The sequence below is a fragment of the Vombatus ursinus genome, unplaced genomic scaffold (genome assembly GCF_900497805.2).
Source record: "Vombatus ursinus unplaced genomic scaffold, bare-nosed wombat genome assembly UNPS02011334.1, whole genome shotgun sequence".
Taxonomy (NCBI): Eukaryota; Metazoa; Chordata; class Mammalia; order Diprotodontia; family Vombatidae; genus Vombatus; species Vombatus ursinus.
This window is the reverse complement of record NW_020951112.1, coordinates 5,192,786-5,209,361: the sequence shown is the minus strand read 5'-3', so window position 1 is coordinate 5,209,361 and position 16,576 is coordinate 5,192,786. Positions and strand designations below refer to the sequence as shown.

The 16,576-nt window shown below is 42.9% G+C and overlaps 1 protein-coding gene and 1 non-coding gene across 3 annotated transcripts; both read left to right on the top strand.

The window, feature by feature from the left end:
• The first annotated feature begins 1,540 nt into the window (after nt 1-1,540).
• SLC25A3 (solute carrier family 25 member 3) lies at nt 1,541-8,983 on the top strand. 2 transcript variants are annotated; one of them, XM_027855830.1, is made up of 8 exons: nt 1,541-1,625; nt 1,808-1,965; nt 4,497-4,618; nt 5,897-6,076; nt 6,537-6,718; nt 7,703-7,875; nt 8,443-8,553; nt 8,642-8,983. In XM_027855830.1, the coding sequence occupies exons 2-8, from the start codon at nt 1,812-1,814 to the stop codon at nt 8,800-8,802; spliced, it is 1,083 nt and encodes a 360-aa protein (XP_027711631.1). In that variant the 5' UTR covers nt 1,541-1,625; nt 1,808-1,811; the 3' UTR covers nt 8,803-8,983. The 2 variants fall into 2 exon arrangements, with proteins under 2 accessions (XP_027711631.1, XP_027711632.1); XM_027855831.1 differs by lacking the exons at nt 1,541-1,625; nt 1,808-1,965; nt 4,497-4,618 and adding an exon at nt 4,329-4,429.
• On the top strand, nt 7,393-7,631 carry LOC114038568. The gene has a single exon (XR_003568574.1). It is a non-coding gene; the product is annotated as a small nucleolar RNA SNORA53 (small nucleolar RNA).
• Nucleotides 8,984-16,576: the final 7,593 nt, after the last annotated feature.

The window sequence follows — 16,576 nt, the reverse complement described above, 5'->3', positions numbered from 1 at the left end:
CTAAGATGTGGCTATGAAGTGGGAATGCATTCAGGGCATGGTGGGTGGCTTACAAAAATACAGGATGGATGGAGATGGAGTGTCAAATCCTGGGAAATGGAATATAGCCCAGTCCTTCTGGAATTCATAGTTCAGGGCCATAGATTTAGAGACAGAAGGGATCTTAGAAGCCAGCTAGTTCAATACCCTTATTTCACGGAAGAGGTAAGTCAAATGTAAGAGTTGAACCCGTGTCCTCTGATTCCAAATAAAGCAATCCACAAGCATCTATCGAGTACTGGCAAGGTGCCAGTCGCTGGCGATAACAACAGTTAACTTGCAAAGGACCTAAAATGTTGTCTCATTGATCCTCACAGCAACCGGATGAGGTAGGTACTATCATTATCTACTTTTTATAGATGAAACAGGTGCCCAGAGTCACCCAGCTAGTGAGTGCTTACGGCGGAGAGTTGAGCCTAGGTTCAAATTCCACATTCCACATCAGTCAACTAGCATTTATTGAAAGCCTACCCTACTATGTGCCTGGCACTGTGCTGGGTGCTGCTCAGCATTCTAACCTTTGCATCACCTAACTTCCTTGTGTATGCAATTACCCAGAATGAAACAATCCCCCCTGACAAGGAGTTTATATTCCAAATACAGCACACTTTGCACTGTAATAATAATAGCACTTATGTAAGCTTTAAGGTTCACAAGGTGCTTTACAAATATTTCATTTTATCCTCGAAGAAAACCTGGGAGGTAGGTGGTATTAGCTCCGTTTTGCAGATGGGGAAACAGGCAGACTAGAGGGTGTGGTTTGTCTGAGGGTCACCGAACAATATATTCGGTGTCCGAGGCTGATTTTGAACTGAGGAATGCGCCCCTCTGGGTCCAGCCTTGTGTCCACCGTACCACCTAGCTCCTTAGTTCTTTAGGAAGAGGAGTATTGTACAGAAAGGTTGGGAAGGGCGGTGGGAGCCAGGTGACAGGTCTTAAATGTCATACTAAAAAGTCTGAAGTCTTATACCTTCAGCCAGGTAACAGGGAGCCCCAGAAGGTTTTGGAGCAGGAAGGTGGCACTGTCGGATCGATGCTGCAGGACAGTGTGGGCGGGAAGGGTGGGGGAGGGCGGGGAGGAGGAGGTGGAATTTCTGATCAGTTACAAGATAATGGAGGTAATAGTCAGGGATTTATCAACCAAATTTATCAACCAAAGCGACTGAGGACGAAGCTCAGAGAGGGCGCGACGACCCCTCCCCTAGGTCTGAATCGTATGACGTCACAAGACGGACGTCCGTCCGTCCGGCCAGCTCCGGCGCTCTGGGCTCAGAGGACGAAGTAAAGAGTCAGCCCCGCGGCTTCCGCGTAACACGGTCTTGAAGACGGCCAAGGGCGAGCCTGCGCGAAAGCTAGGTCTCTTGCGCAGGGGGCGGGCATCTCCGGGAGGGGCGGGGCTACGCGGTGACGTTGGCGCCGCGGAGCCGCGCTCCACCAACCGGCGGGCTCGCGGTGGCGGTGACGTCGCGGACGGCGTCACGGTGACGCCGGACGGAGGGCACAGACTTTAGGGCGGGGAGGACGTTCGGTCTCTGTGAGCCGCAGCCTGCCGGAGCGGACGGTCGGTTGTGTCTCCGCCATCTTAGGTGAGCGGGCGACGCCGGAGGGGAGGCCAGCCGGGGAGGCCGGGGTGGGGGGCGCGAGGCGCGGGACTCGGGACTCGGGGAGGGGGGGCCCGCGGAAGCCGGCGCGCCCTGCCGGGGTGACTGGCGCGGCCCTCGCCGGCCTCCGTCGGCTGAGCGCGGCCGCCCCGGCCTTCTTCCCGCAGGAGGATGTACTCGTCCGTGGCGCACTTGGCGCGCGCCAACCCCTTCCACGCGCCGCACCTGCAGCTGGTGCAGTATGAGGCCGACGCCAGCCCCGCGGTGCCCCCGGGCGCGCCCCGCCGCCTCCGCCCGCGCAGCCTGGCCGCCGCCGCCGTGGAAGGTGAGACGCTCGGCCCGGCCCCGTGACCTTGGGCGGGTCATCGGGCCGCGCCCGCGCCGGGTCGCTGCCTCGGATCGGGGACGGGGCTAGGGGGCCGGGCGGCCCAAGCCCTTCCCTTGACAGGCGAGGATACTGAGGCAGAGCGAGATACAGAGGCTGCCCAGCCCGGCCCCGCCGTTTGACAGAAGAGGAAACTGAGGCCGGGGAGGATATCGCCCCGTAGATTTAGGGCCGGAATGGATTCGGAGGCCGCTCTTGACATGGGGGGAAACTGAGGCCCGGAGAGGTCATAGAGTCAGCCACTGATGGACCTCATTTTTACAAGCGATGAAACCAAGGTTGGGGACAGGCATCATTCAGTGCTAGGCTCGGTACCGAGCAGGAGGCAGGCAAGGGAAGGGCAAACCCTGGCCCTGCCCACAGGGAGCTTCTACTCTGATTGGGGAAACAGCCGGCCAGGAGGGGATCCTCCGGAAAGCTGAGGGCCGCAGGGGGACCGAGCCAACGGAGAGGCCTCCACGGGAGCAAGGGGATTTGCCCAAGGTCACCCGGTGACCCCCGCTCAGGGATCCTCCGATTTCCCCTGGGCCTCAGTTTCCCTCTAAGGGAGAAAGGGCATCCAAGGCCTCATTCACCTCTCCAGAATCGTGGTCAAGGAGGTACTTTGGCTGTTTTTAAGTTTATTTTCTAATTATCCTTTGTACCTCCTCCCACCCTCAAACAACACTAAATAAAAAAATGAGTGGAATGCAGTGGATGGAGCTCTGCACTTGGAATCAGGAAGACCTGAATTCAAATCTGCACAAGTCACCTAACCTCTGCCTCAGTTTCTTCATTTGTAAAATGGTGATAGTAATAATAGCACCAACCTCCCATGGTAGTCAGGAAGACAGTAGGAAGAGATAGCATTGATAGGGTGAATTTTGTAAATTATCAATAAATTTCATACAATTGGTGGCTAAATAGTAGCTACTTAAGATTTTTTCCATTGCTGTAATTTCCTGATAATCACCCCCCCCATTCCAGTGGAACTCATAATTTTAAATGTAATAAAGCAAGTATTAACTGTGCCAGGCATTGTAATATAGACAGTAGTGACTTTGAGCTAGCCTTGGAGCCAGGAAGACCCAGAGTCATCCCTCCTGACATAGATTTACAATGTGACCTTGAACAAGTTCTCTGCCATTCTTTTTAAGACCAGCAGTTGCAGGGAAAGCACTTGCCTGCCTTTATAAGGAAGCTTCTCCACCTGGCATTTCTCTGTACCAGTTAACAGTTTATGTCCTGATACCTGTTTGAGGCTATGCTAGCCCCTGAGTGTCCAGGCATTTATTAAGTACCTACTATGTGCCAAGCTTTGTGCTAAGTAGGGGACACAAGAAGAGGCCAAAGACAGTCCTTATCCTAAAGGGGCTCACGGTCATGGGGAGAAACAACAAGCAAACATAAGAGTGCAAACAAGGTGTAGACAAGAGAAATTGAAGGTCGTCTCTGAGAAAGTACTGGGATTGAGGGCTGGAAAAGATTTCTTGCAGTGATGGCCCTTGTGGCAGAAAAATTTATAAAGGAAAGAAAAAAATCATCCTTTCTTCTGCTCAGGGAGCATTTGGTCTTCAAAGTACAGTTAAGCAAAGCAAACTTATAGGTCTGACCTCATTCATTTCTCTGACAAGAGGGGGGAATGGGTAGAATCTTTTAGCATGAGGTAATTATCTTGTAGAAAAAAAGATAATTTATCCTAACCCTTTGTTAAAGTGGATGTTGGACTTTTAATTGTGTGTTTTAAATCCCTGTAGAGCTTCTGTGACAACCTTAAACCAGCAGGGAGAATTAGCCCCTGGAGTGGATCAGTAACTACTGGACTTGACTTCCTTTCATCCACTCCTTTTCTGCTTTTTTTCTAAATCGACCTACCTAGATTTTTTTCCATGTCATTCTAGTTTAATTTTTTTGTGTCTTTACTTCAGTATTTGTGTTCACGGTCCTATATATAGATTAGAAGAGGATGGGGTATTGGTAAACAGGGGGGTGAAGTATCTTTGCGCTACACACAAGGCTAGTTTGCTTTCTCTCTGGGAATTGATGTATACCTTAAGCTCTCTTAGTTTTTATTAAGTGTAGTATATTGGTCAGATTGTGCAGTTATGATTCTGTGTACAAATATTTTCTATCACTTGCGATGTTGTGGTGTCTGGAGAAAAAATTACTTTTTTTTTCTTTAAATGAAAACAGAGCAATATAGCTGCGAATATGGATCTGGCAGATTCTTTGTCCTTTGTGGCCTCGGAGGAATTATTAGCTGTGGCACAACGCACACAGCGTTGGTTCCCCTAGATCTGGTTAAGTGCAGAATGCAGGTTGGTTTGGCATGTTGGACTCCAGTCCATCCTTGCTGCATGGCTGTGAGAGTGTCGAGTGTGGGCATCTACTAACAAGCTGTGTGCAAATCCTAATTGACCAGAAGGTAAGTTACTCTCTAGTAACATGAGTTTTTCTATTAAAAAGCATGGTGTGTCTTGTTTCTGCTACAGAATACAGTTGTGAATATGGCTCCATGAAGTTTTATGCGCTCTGTGGCGTTGGTGGGGTCTTAAGTTGTGGCCTGACACACACTGCTGTTGTACCCCTCGACTTAGTGAAATGCAGGATGCAGGTTTGTACTGAGTTGGCTCTGTGAAAGGCTTTGGGATTTGTGGCAAGATTCTTAAAACCATAAAATGCTTTTAAAAGCAAGGAAGAAAGTAGAAGTAAAAAAATAAAATTCTGCTGTTCATTTGAAATCCATGATGCAAGATGAAACTGTTCAAAATACTGTTGTTTTTTTTTCTTGGTCTCAAAAACAGTTTAACCTCTACTGACAAGTAAAGCCTTACTTGTTGTATTTGAAACCTGCCACGTTCTTTTTAAGAACAATTTGGGGAGGTGCCTCCTTTTGCTGCCTTTTCCAGCATAGCTGAAGTGTCTCATTTGGGTCCTTTTTCTTATCCCTAACCTTCGTTAACCAGGTTCTATATTGTCCATCTTGTTTTAGCGGCATGTGAAGTGTTAACTTAGGCAGTCCAAGTTTTACTATATGGGATTTGCTTATGTGTTTTTTTTTTTTAATAAAAGGGTTGACTTTCAATATATTTGTACATAGGCTTTTTGAGCTTAATTTTTTAAAAAAAATCAGGATGATAGTGTTAAAAATAAAAATAATGAATTATCAAAAATTTATTTATCCCAAACAGGATAAATCCCAAACTAGAAGTCCATTTACCTATAAGGGAGAGAGAGGTGAACTATTAGGAGTAAGAGGAAGGTGAAGTATCCTAGCATTGACAGTCATAGTGAGATAAGATCTTTTAATCGTAGATGTTATGTAAAGGAATGTGAACAGTTCTCTTCACTGACGTATTGGTCTGTTTGTTTTGTGTGTGTTTAATAATTGAAGCACATTGTATTTTTTTAAATGAACCTTTTCACTCATTAGTTTTGAGTTCACACTATTCTCAGCAGCTGAACTTTAGAACTGTTGACATATGTTCAAGAATCTCAGTATTTTTGCTGGCATGTGATCAAAAATCCTTAGGGAGTGCCGTAATTAATATTTTGATGTGTGTTATCAAAAAGTGGTTTTCTTTGATATCTTAACATTATGTAAATTATAGGATATATCATAAATCTGTTTTATGCTTTTTAGCCAGTGTTAAAAAGTAATGCTCATAGCTAAGAAGTATTAGGCTAAGTTCATCATAATGAACTACTCAATGCTTGATTCAGGCATCATTATTCTTTCTAGTAACTTCACTTAATTATGCAAGGATGGCATACCCATATTTCAGTGAGCTACTAGTGAAAGTAAGTTTCCTTAAGAAGCATTGGGACTTTATGGCTCAAGTTGAAGGTTTTTGGAGATGTTACATCTCTTTGTTTTGTGTGGCTTTTTAAGGTGGACCCTCAGAAATACAGGGGCATCTTTAATGGATTCTCCATCACACTTAGAGAAGATGGTCTTCGTGGTCTGGCTAAAGGATGGGCTCCAACGTTTATTGGCTACTCAATGCAGGGACTCTGCAAGTTTGGCTTTTATGAAGTCTTCAAAGTCTTGTATAGCAACATTCTTGGTGAGGTAAATAATTATAACTTTAAACATACATACACTGAACCATATGTTTTTGAACAGTTGTAGTTTTTACAAAATCAGAAACTGAAATTTAAAGATGTAATTTGCCCAAGGTCATAAACTGGTTGGTGATGAAATCCAGAGTTATTTTTACTATACCATGTTGCTTCTGCCTCCTCCTTTTGATGAACTTAGGCCTTTTGGCCTGGATAACCAGAAGAAACCCATGCCGTGATATGAGATGTCAGAATGTACCTCAGATTGCCTGCCAATATTTAGAGAATGGGAAAGTGATACATTAGAAGGGTGGTTGCATCTGACTTAGTGTCTTACATGTCAAAGCTGTAATTATGAGATTAGCTTTCCCTGTACTTGTTTTCAAAATGGTAATGTAGAGGTAATCTGAAAACAAGGGAGACAGAAAGTCTCTTTCCCTTTCACTTAATTTCTCATTTTGGGGTTTCAGGAAAACGCTTACGTCTGGCGCACGTCCCTGTATCTGGCCGCTTCAGCCAGTGCTGAATTCTTCGCTGATATTGCCCTGGCTCCTATGGAAGCTGCCAAGGTCAGAATTCAGACCCAGCCGGGTTACGCCAACACCCTGAGGGAGGCCGCCCCAAAAATGTTCCAAGAAGAGGGCCTCTTTGCGTAAGTGATGGGTCTGAATTCTCTGTGTGGAATCCATCTGCGTGATTTTCTGGTCTTTTGTGGGTCCTTTCAGTCATTTTCTGTTAGCGTGGCAAATAAAATGTAGAAGGTTCCCTAAAACCCTTGATTGGGCCCGTAATTTAAGGACGTTGACGACGAACACAGAAAGACTCATCTCGAGCTTGTGAGTCAGCCATTTAGGCAAGCTTTGGGGATTGAAGGACCTGGCCCCGAGTCTCAGCTTCAGGTTGGAGGCCAGGAAGAAGCAGTAGCAGTGTGAGGCTTCAGGTCCCTTTGTTTCTGAGCTCTCCAGTCTGCTCATCTGTAAAATAAGGCCAGTACATGGTGCCTCCCAGCTTGTTGGGCAGTAATCCTCTTGTAAACTAGGAAGCTCTCCTTGAGTTACTGAGTAATTTTATTTGTATGAGCTTGTGCACAGTGCCTGGCACATAGTAGGCACTTCATTAATGCCTTTTGACTACTTTATATGTCCTCAAACGGTGTAAATCCTTTAATCTCTGAATCTTTGTTTTCTTGGTACTTGGGCCAGTCTGAGTTGTCTTTTTAGAGATGGCTTATTTTATTTTTATGTATGGGTATGTATATATTTGGAAAAATGGAAACCAGAAGATGTGTTGATTGAACAGTTTACACTTTAGGGCAGGTGTGTAGCCAACATGCTTCCTTAGATCCACCTTTGTGGATGCCAACTCTTGTTCTGAGTTCTGCTTGCTAACGTTTGTTTCTTGTAGTTCCAGTCAAGAGGCATCCAGCAACTTTACCGGTTGTACTGTCAAAGGTGCTTGAGTCATTGGCATGTGAGAGGAATATACCTGCACATTAGTCATACGTTCTGATAGAAATGGCAGTGTGTCATTTTTTACTATCAGGACTTGACTGGTATGCGGACAGACTTTTCAAAACAAAACAACTTTGGTTTTAAAATTTTAGTTTTCTGTTACATTAACTATTTGGGTCTTACAGATTCTACAAGGGTGTTGCTCCTTTATGGATGAGACAGATCCCCTACACCATGATGAAGTTTGCTTGCTTTGAGCGCACTGTTGAGGCCCTGTACAAGTACGTTGTTCCGAAGCCCCGGAGTGAGTGCTCAAAGGGAGAACAGCTGGTGGTGACGTTCGTGGCAGGTTACATAGGTGAGAAGTGCTTGTGAACCTTCAACTGCCTTTCAATAGATAGATACTTTCACTTTTAGTTATTGAATCCCAGTGTCATTGGGATTTTGCACCAAGTTTAATTCATTTTGCCAAACGAATTGTTTTTCATGTTCTGTGACTTCAAGACTCAGGCACCTGGTTTAAACTCACCTTTATTACTTTGAGTGACATTGGGGCAGGCTGTGTCACCTTGCTTCTCTAAATGAAGGTGGTTAGACCAGATTGCTGTGATTGCTTTCCACTTTGCCCAGCGAGCCCTCAGGAGCAAATATTTTTAAAAAGATTGTCTCTGAGTGTTCATTAAATTCTTGAAGCTCAGTGACATGGAGCTAAAACTCTTAGGTTGGCAGTTTGTGAATTAGACTTATTAGTCTCTGCAGAGAAATTACAAAATGGAAAACTAGACCTCTCCAGTATGCAAAGTATAGGAAGCCTAAGAGGTGAACACTCAAACATTGCATCTTCGTAGTTGGTTCCTTTCTAACTGTGGTATCAGCCAGGCGAACCCTGCTCAGGGCATAGTTATTAACTGTCCTGCTCTTCCAGCCGGTGTCTTCTGTGCCATTGTGTCCCACCCTGCTGACTCCGTGGTGTCTGTGCTGAACAAGGAAAAGGGCAGCTCAGCCTCACAAGTCCTCCAAAGGCTTGGATTCAAAGGTAGGATTTTGTTTCTCAGCCACAACTCTTGCACAGGACTGAATTTTTTTGCCTCATTTCATTGTGCTTTACGTGTTGTTTTCACCAGGTGTGTGGAAGGGGCTCTTTGCCCGTATCATCATGATCGGTACCCTGACTGCACTACAGTGGTTCATCTATGACTCCGTGAAAGTCTATTTCAGACTTCCCCGTCCTCCTCCTCCTGAGATGCCAGAGTCTCTGAAGAAGAAGCTTGGCTTGACACAGTAGATGAATCAGAACTAACTATGGACTGAATCTGCTTGCTGACCAGTGTTGAGCAAATATAAAAGAAACTTTTATATATTTGACTGTGTAGACCGTCTTTTTCTGATGTAATTATTGGTTGTGCCCTTGCCTGATGAGCAAGGGTTTCAAAATGTAACAGTTGCAATAAATCAACTATTCGTGATTCTTGCTTTTTTGTGATCTGATTTTTACTTTTGAGATGACCGATTTAACTTGCTTTTTTTATGTTCTGAATTTAATCATTGACAAATAGGATTGCATATGAAACCCCACGTCTAACTTATATAAAGTTGGATTGCTTTATACATTAGTTTCAAAGCTGTCCTCCCTATCTGTCTTTTTTTGCATCTTCACCTCCCCCCCCCAAAAAAAATTTCCAAAACCCTTATAACAAGTAGAGTCAAGAAAATAAATTCACACGCAGTCATGTCATTGCACATCTTGTTCTCCTAGAATCCTCCACCTCTTTGTTAGGCTATGGATAGCATATTTCATTACCAGGTATCTCTCTGATCCTTGCTGATCAGAGTTCTTAAATCTTTATTTTCACATTACATGACACATGTTTTTGCTCAGTATATTCTGCATTTCTATCTTCCTAAGTTTCTGAATCCTAATCCCTCATTTCTTGTGCGGTGTTTCATTTGTTCAGTCATACCTCAGTTGCAGGGGTTATGTTTGTTTCTAGTTATTTCCTAACAGGAGAACTGTTAGAAATCTTTTTTTGTGCATGAGTCCTTTTCCATTTTGTCTTTTAGTGGTATTGCTGGGTCAGAGGGTTATAGGTGGACAGTTGAGTGACAGAGTAGAACTGCTTTCCGGGATGGACTAGTTCACAGCTCCATTAGTGGGATAAACCCTCCACTATTTCATTTTCCTTTTGTCATCTTTGCCTTTTACTTTTCATTTTTCTAGGGTTGATAGAAGTGACTTGCCCAGAGTCACACAGCTAATAAATGTCTGAAGCTGACTCCAGGCCCAGTGCTGTGTCCACTGAGCCATTCAGCTGCCCATCAATTCATATTAAGCTTCCCTTCTGCAACTTAGTTTAAACAGTGGCCTAGAGACAGTAAGTGTTTTTCCAGTTAAATCTACATACCCTAAGGAAAATGATGCCTGGTTGGAAGCAAGCCCAAGAGCATCTTTGCATCTTTCTGCCTGTCCTTTTCCATCCTGAAAGGAAAGCAAACCAACCTGAGCTTCCTCTGGATCAAACTGCTGGTCTCAGGAACATTCGACTTTATAATCCTGATTCTTAGTATGATATTTGGCAGATAGAGCTGCTTTTGTGTAACTTGTGAGATGGCAGATAAGGAGTGTGTGTGGGGATGATTTAGTCTATCTAAAGACAAGGAGTAGAATTTGAACTGTTGACACCTATGAACTACAGAAATAATAACTTACCCATGAAGGCCTAGGAAGAGAGAACATAAGGCCAAAGAAGTCATGTTCTTAACTAGGTGAATCAAAATTATTCATTATGGGTATTGGGATTATAGAGTGGTTACTATTGATTTTTCTATTGGCATATGAAATATGGTAACATTTAACTTAGAGGCAGAAGTCACATAGTGGGAAGAAACCTGGATATGTTGTCAAGAGAATGGTTTGACTCCTTGGCCTTGCTATTTTTGCCAGTAACTTTGGGTGAGTCATTTCCCCATCTATAAGAATGAGGTTTTTAGTACCAGTTAACTTCTGGTGCTCCAGAAGTCTTCCTTAACTCTTAATTTAGAATAAAATAGGGTCAAAGTAACCACCTTTATTTCTTTATTAATAAGACTTAATCAGATAGCTCGGATGAAGTATCCACTAGAACATCCTTAGCATGCAGCTATTACACTCTAGCAATTGAAAGAATGACCTTTTCCCTTTAAGCTTACTGATGAGGATTCTGCTTGGTTTTGAAGGTTAGACTACTTGGTGTAGCACTTAAATTAATGGTAGTCTGAATTTGAATTCTTTTTTGTCCCCATAAAAATACTTTTGAGTTTCATGGGGTTCTTAATTCTAATTAAATTATGCCTTGCTACCTAGCTGCAAAAAGATATTCAGAATTTAAATAGTATTGTTTGAGATGATCATACATAGTATTTGAGCCACTGGTTTTTTTTTTGTTGTTGTTTGTTTTTTTGTGAGGCAATGGGTTTAAGTGACTTGCCCAGGGTCACACAGCTACTAAGTATCAAGTATCTGAGTTTGGATTTGAATTCAGGTCCTCCTGACTCCAAGGCCACAGCTTTATCCACTGCGCCACCTAGCTGCCCCCTATTGAGCCACTGTTTTTAAAAACAACTTCACGTGGCAATCTCTCCACAGTATTTTGAGAATTCTTGAAGAAATCTACAATTTTTGTTAATTTGTTATTCTAATTTACTTTGTTATTAAGTCGTTTCAGTCATGTCTGACTTTTCATGACCCCTTTTGGGGTTTTCTTGGCAAAGATAGAGGAATGGGTTGCCATTTCCTTCTGCAGCTCATTTGACAGATGAGGAAATTGAGGCAAACGGGGTTTAGTGACTTGCCCAGGGTCACACAGGTATTAAGTGTCTGAGGCCAGATTTGAACTCATGAAGATGAGTCAGATTCCCAGCTCAGTTCTCTATCCGTTGCACCACCTAGTTGTCCTTTCTGATTTACTAGGCAGTGTCATACTGGATAGTTAGTACCAGCTTTGACATGGGAAATTACTTAACCTTTCAGTAATCTAGGTAACTCTAAGTAAGACTTCAAGTTTCAGAAGAGAAGCAGCTCTCTCTAGGTAGATAGAATTCCAGAACTGGGAGTTCCCAGTGAAATAACAGATTTCAGTCCCAAAGAAAATTACTACTTGCCCATGGAGTTGAGCTATAAAGCTTTGTTACTGTGACTTAAGTGATGGACTTAAGATTTTTTTTTTTAACCTTCCTTGTTAGCATTTAAAAGCCCTATAAAACTTAACCACATACACAAGTTTTTTTGGGCCACATTTGAAGACATTTGGTATGTGACACTGATGATTTTAGGTTTGGTCTTTCAGTCCAAATTTAAGTGGGGAGCACTGCTAGAGAACCATGGCACACTGGGCCAAAGTGGGAATTGGTGATGATTCATGCTTCTGCTTAAAGCACCTTTTAAAATTAAAGTTACATATTGAGAAAGTTAGGTGGTTCACTGGCATAGAGAGTCTCTTCCCACCTTGGCAGATTTTTTCTAGTGCCCCCCCCCCATCCCAATGGGCTTTTCCAGATCCCTGGCAAGGGAAAAGCAGCAAGCAGTAAATAGTATGAGCAAGATGTGTAAGTTGTTTGGCATGTTGCTGTAAAGTAATGAGACTGATTTACCTTCTTTGATGGCAAAAACTTTCACTTTCATCTTTGTATACCAAGTGCCTGGCTCATATATGCTTATTGATTGATTGACCATAGTCATGCAGTTCATGTCTTTGGACATCTGAAGTCTTACTGTATTAGTCTTTTTATCTGAAACAAAGTTGGAAGAATTGAGAAGTAAATAAAAAGGCTTCTGATCAACCAAGATAAATACCCCTACACTAAAGTTCAGTTAGAAGGTGCCCAACACAGGGGCAGCTAGGTGGCGAAGTGGATAGAGCTCTGGCCCTGGAGGACCTGAGATCAAATTCGGCCTCGGACACTTGACACTTACTAGCTGTGTGACCCTGGGTAAGTCACTTAACCCCAACTGCCTCACAAAAAAAAAAAAGGTGCCCAACTGCATTGGTAGAGGCAGTTCCTATTTGTAGTCTGAGATTCAGAATTTTAGAAAATTGCAGAAGCCCTGGGAGGGGTTGCCCCTCCACTGTATGGTGGGACCACCAGTCCTGCTTCCAGCCCAGGCCTCACAGCCATCGTTCAGGGAAATGGCTCATGTGGGGAGAAGGTTGGCCATCTATATGAACTGCAAAACAGCTGGCACCCAGGGTGGACAGGCCAGTCTGACCGGGGCAGCAAAGCACTTAGGGTGGGGGTGGGGGACAGTAAGGCAGATGAGAGGCATTATGGGCCAGGCAAGTTGGACCAGTACCACTACCTTGACCATCATTTCTCCTTGGATCCTGATGGAGACAGCCTGGACCCCTGAGCCCAGTGCCCTCATATGACATCCTGGGAAGTAACCACTGTGGACATGCGGGCTGGCAACTGTTCCTGGTGCTGCAACCAGAAAAGAAAGTCATCCACAAAGTCCTTGGCACTATCAAATAGTTCAACATCAGAAACTGATAAGACTTTTATCAGTGGAGAGAACATTAAATAAGAGTTGTTACTGTCTGCTTTGCTCTTGCACCCTAAGGACCATTGGAATGTGAGCTCCTTGAGATCAGGAACTGCCTTGCTTTTTCTGTCTGTGTTCCCAGTTATTAGAATATTACATTGTGCATAGTACGAATTTAGTAAATGATTCGTTCATTCAGAAAAAAGACTGGGAGAAAAAAAAAAAGGCCACGGTCATTTTGGTGGTAGGGGCAATAGGCCTTGAGGAGATCCCTATGATTACTGCATAATGATATGACATAATGATGACCTTGTTTCATCAGGAAAAGGTTAAATTGAGTTATGGATACTTTTTAAAGAAGGTAGGGAAGTGTGTGATACATTTTAGGAAGATTTCCATCCCAAAATAATTAAATTCAAGGTTTAACGTAATATTAACTAATGTGCCTACAGAGCTCCCCACAATCTGGCTTCAACCTATCTTACTAGTGTGAGTGTAGGGGTCAGCCTAGAACAGGTGTTGTTAACTTGGTGACTATGAACTTTTGAAAAAAAATTATTATTTCAACGTAATTGATTTCTTTTGTAATCCTATGCATTTTGTTTTATATATCTAAAAACATGATGCTGAGAAAGGGTCCACGAGTTTCACCAGTCTGCACAAGGGGTCCATAACACAAAAAGGTTAAGACAACTGTTCCACCCCATTCAAAGTCAGTGATAAGATGCTATGTCCTTTACCAAGTGAGAACACATCATGATTGTTCAGTAGGTGTGAAAGTAGCCTGAAATCAAAAGGAAGTCTGTTGGGATTGGCTAGGGGACTTGGGCATGCCATTTAAGACCACTGATTTAGTAGGAATCAGAGATTTCAAGGGCGCATCAAGGCAGGACGATAGTTCCAGCCAAGACCCTGAGGAATTGCTTGGTTTGGGAAGGTGGGAGGGGGGTAAGGAAGGAGAACACTTCAACCTAGGTCTGGATTGCCTCCTCCCTTCCTTCTGGCAGTGTCCTATTAGCATTCCTAGAAGGGTGACAGTGACTTCAATGACAGCTGAAGACAGACCCCACTACTAAGAAAGCAGCAGAAAAAGTACACCATTGATTTTCCTTAGGACCTCCAGGAGCTGTGAGTTATCGCTTTAACATATGTGCTCTCTAAACTTGGACCCACCTTCCTCTGGACTCATTATGTACTTGTGGGACAATGTCGCAGACTTTTGGGGGATGTTTGACCTAACTGCTCTTACTTTATTACCTTAATGTTACTATCTAAAAACCAAGCCTGGCTGACGCTGATATTAACAGATAATCATAGTGAGAAGTACATAGTGAGAAGTGGACAGTCATGAGCTGTGGCATTAGAAAGACACCTTGAATTCATCAGGGTTACCCTGGAGCTTGGAGGAGACAGCTTGGTAGTGCAAATGGGGATGCTGGGATAATAAGGACCCCCTGAGTCTATGTGGGCTATACCCGCCTCCTTTACGTAGTCTCTATTTCTTCCGGCTTGAGTATTAAGCATTCTGTGAACTCAGATTCCTATGTCCCAGGCCTGGAATGCGCTGCCTTGAGAATTTTATTCCTTCTCAGCTTATTTAGTTCCTTCTCAAAGCCTTCCAATATCCCTCAAGTTATTGATGAGTTTTCCCTTTTCAAATGACCTTGTGATTAGATACATGCCACATTCCTCAGCAGAATGTAGGCTCCTTGGGATGAAGGACTGGGTGGGGTTTTTTTCTTTCTTTTTTTGTCTTTGAACTTCCAGAGTCCAACACAAAATTTCATAGAGTGCTTAATAAATGTTTATTGAATTTATAACTATTCAGAATGACTGCTTCCTTGAAGGTTCCAGATGATGAAGGTTTTACTTGGGGAAATATGTCTTACACTCATTGACTGAAGGGAAGTATATTTGTGAAATACTAGTTTTTTTTTTTAAATATAAGAAAATGCTGTAAGGAATGAATGACTGATGTGAAAAATTTAACAAGAAGTTTTGCATGAATTAATGCAGTAGAAAAAAGCAGATCCTAATTATACAATTATATTGCTGACAATATAAAGTCAACAGTAAAGGTCAATAAAACTCTGGCTAATTCATTGTTTAGTTTTAATACCATACTCTCAAAGGTAAAGGACACACTATCCATTATTATTAAAATGATTAACTATTTGGATAGAATTTATTTTGTGGATGGATACCGTCTGGGCGTTTGCTGAAAAGTGTCCAGATTATCAATAAATTTAGAAAAGTGCAAGTAAATCAGAAAGTATAAGTTTTGCATTTAAAGTATGATTACCACAGGCAAGTGGATGTAAAAACTACTCATTCCTCTTGCTCAGCATATGCAGTGTTTACTTCCCTTTTAAAGTAGCTCAGGTCTCCTTTTAGAAGTCACTTTTCCTTTCTTCATCTTCTAGAGCTCCCCCATCCACTGAGGCATTCCCATTTTCTTGCAATGTCTCCTTGGCCTATACCCTTCTAGCCCATTATGCTACCATTTTCTCTTCTTATCTTCCCAAGCTTCTTATAAAAGTTGCCTATATCCTATGTCTCTACTTCTTCTCTACCCACTCTCATCTCTTGAAGTGTGGTTTCCAACCCCAGTACTCCATTGAAACTACTTTCTCAAAGGGTAGTCAATTCATTCCAAACTGACCTGACTGTATTATTACCCAGGAGTCCTCAATTCCCTATATAATGTGAGACTTTTAACAAATGCCTTGCTGACATCCAGGTCCATGTCTACAGAATTTCCCTGATCTATAGTCTAGTAATCCTGGCAAAGTAGGAAATAAGGTTAGTCTGGCATGACTTATCTTCACTTTCTAATTATAATCATTTTCTGAGAGATCAAGTAAAACAAGGCAATCTTAAAAAAATTCTCTACCTTTTTTTAAAATTCAGTTTTATTTTATTTTTGAACAAAGATCTGCCTTTTTTCTTTTCCATTTTGAAGGCCAGAAAAACAAAACTCATTACAAACACATACAATCACGCAAAACAAATTCCCACATATAACAATGAGATCAGCAGAGCTCAAAAACCAAAAACTTTTGGAGAGAGCTTAAATTTCACAATTATTTATGCCTCAAATAGGATGGCACAAAAACTGACAAAATATTCTTCACATTGTTTTAAACATGATCCCCAAACTTCTTGAAAAGCCTTCACTACATTTTTCAAAATGCGTTCAACTGCATCAATTACATTTTTACAGTTATTCAGATGAGGGGCCAGAACTTGTCAGAATCCTTTTATGCTCTGTGCAAGGTATCCCTGCTGGAGATTTAGGGAGAGGCCCAGGGGTGATCAGGAAATCAGGTGTGATCCTTCCTGTGCTAGACTGAGGCGCCCCTCATGGAGCTGAACACACGCCCCAGGTCCTCCAAGAGAAGACAAAGGGAACTTCTGACTCCCAGGGCGTGGGGTGGGGGGAAGGCTGTCAAAAATGTTTGACTTCAAGTCAGTGAAGAACCTCCCCCATCTGTAGTCTATAAGAGGCTTTAAGGAGACTTGGACCTGCCTGTCTCTTTTGTGA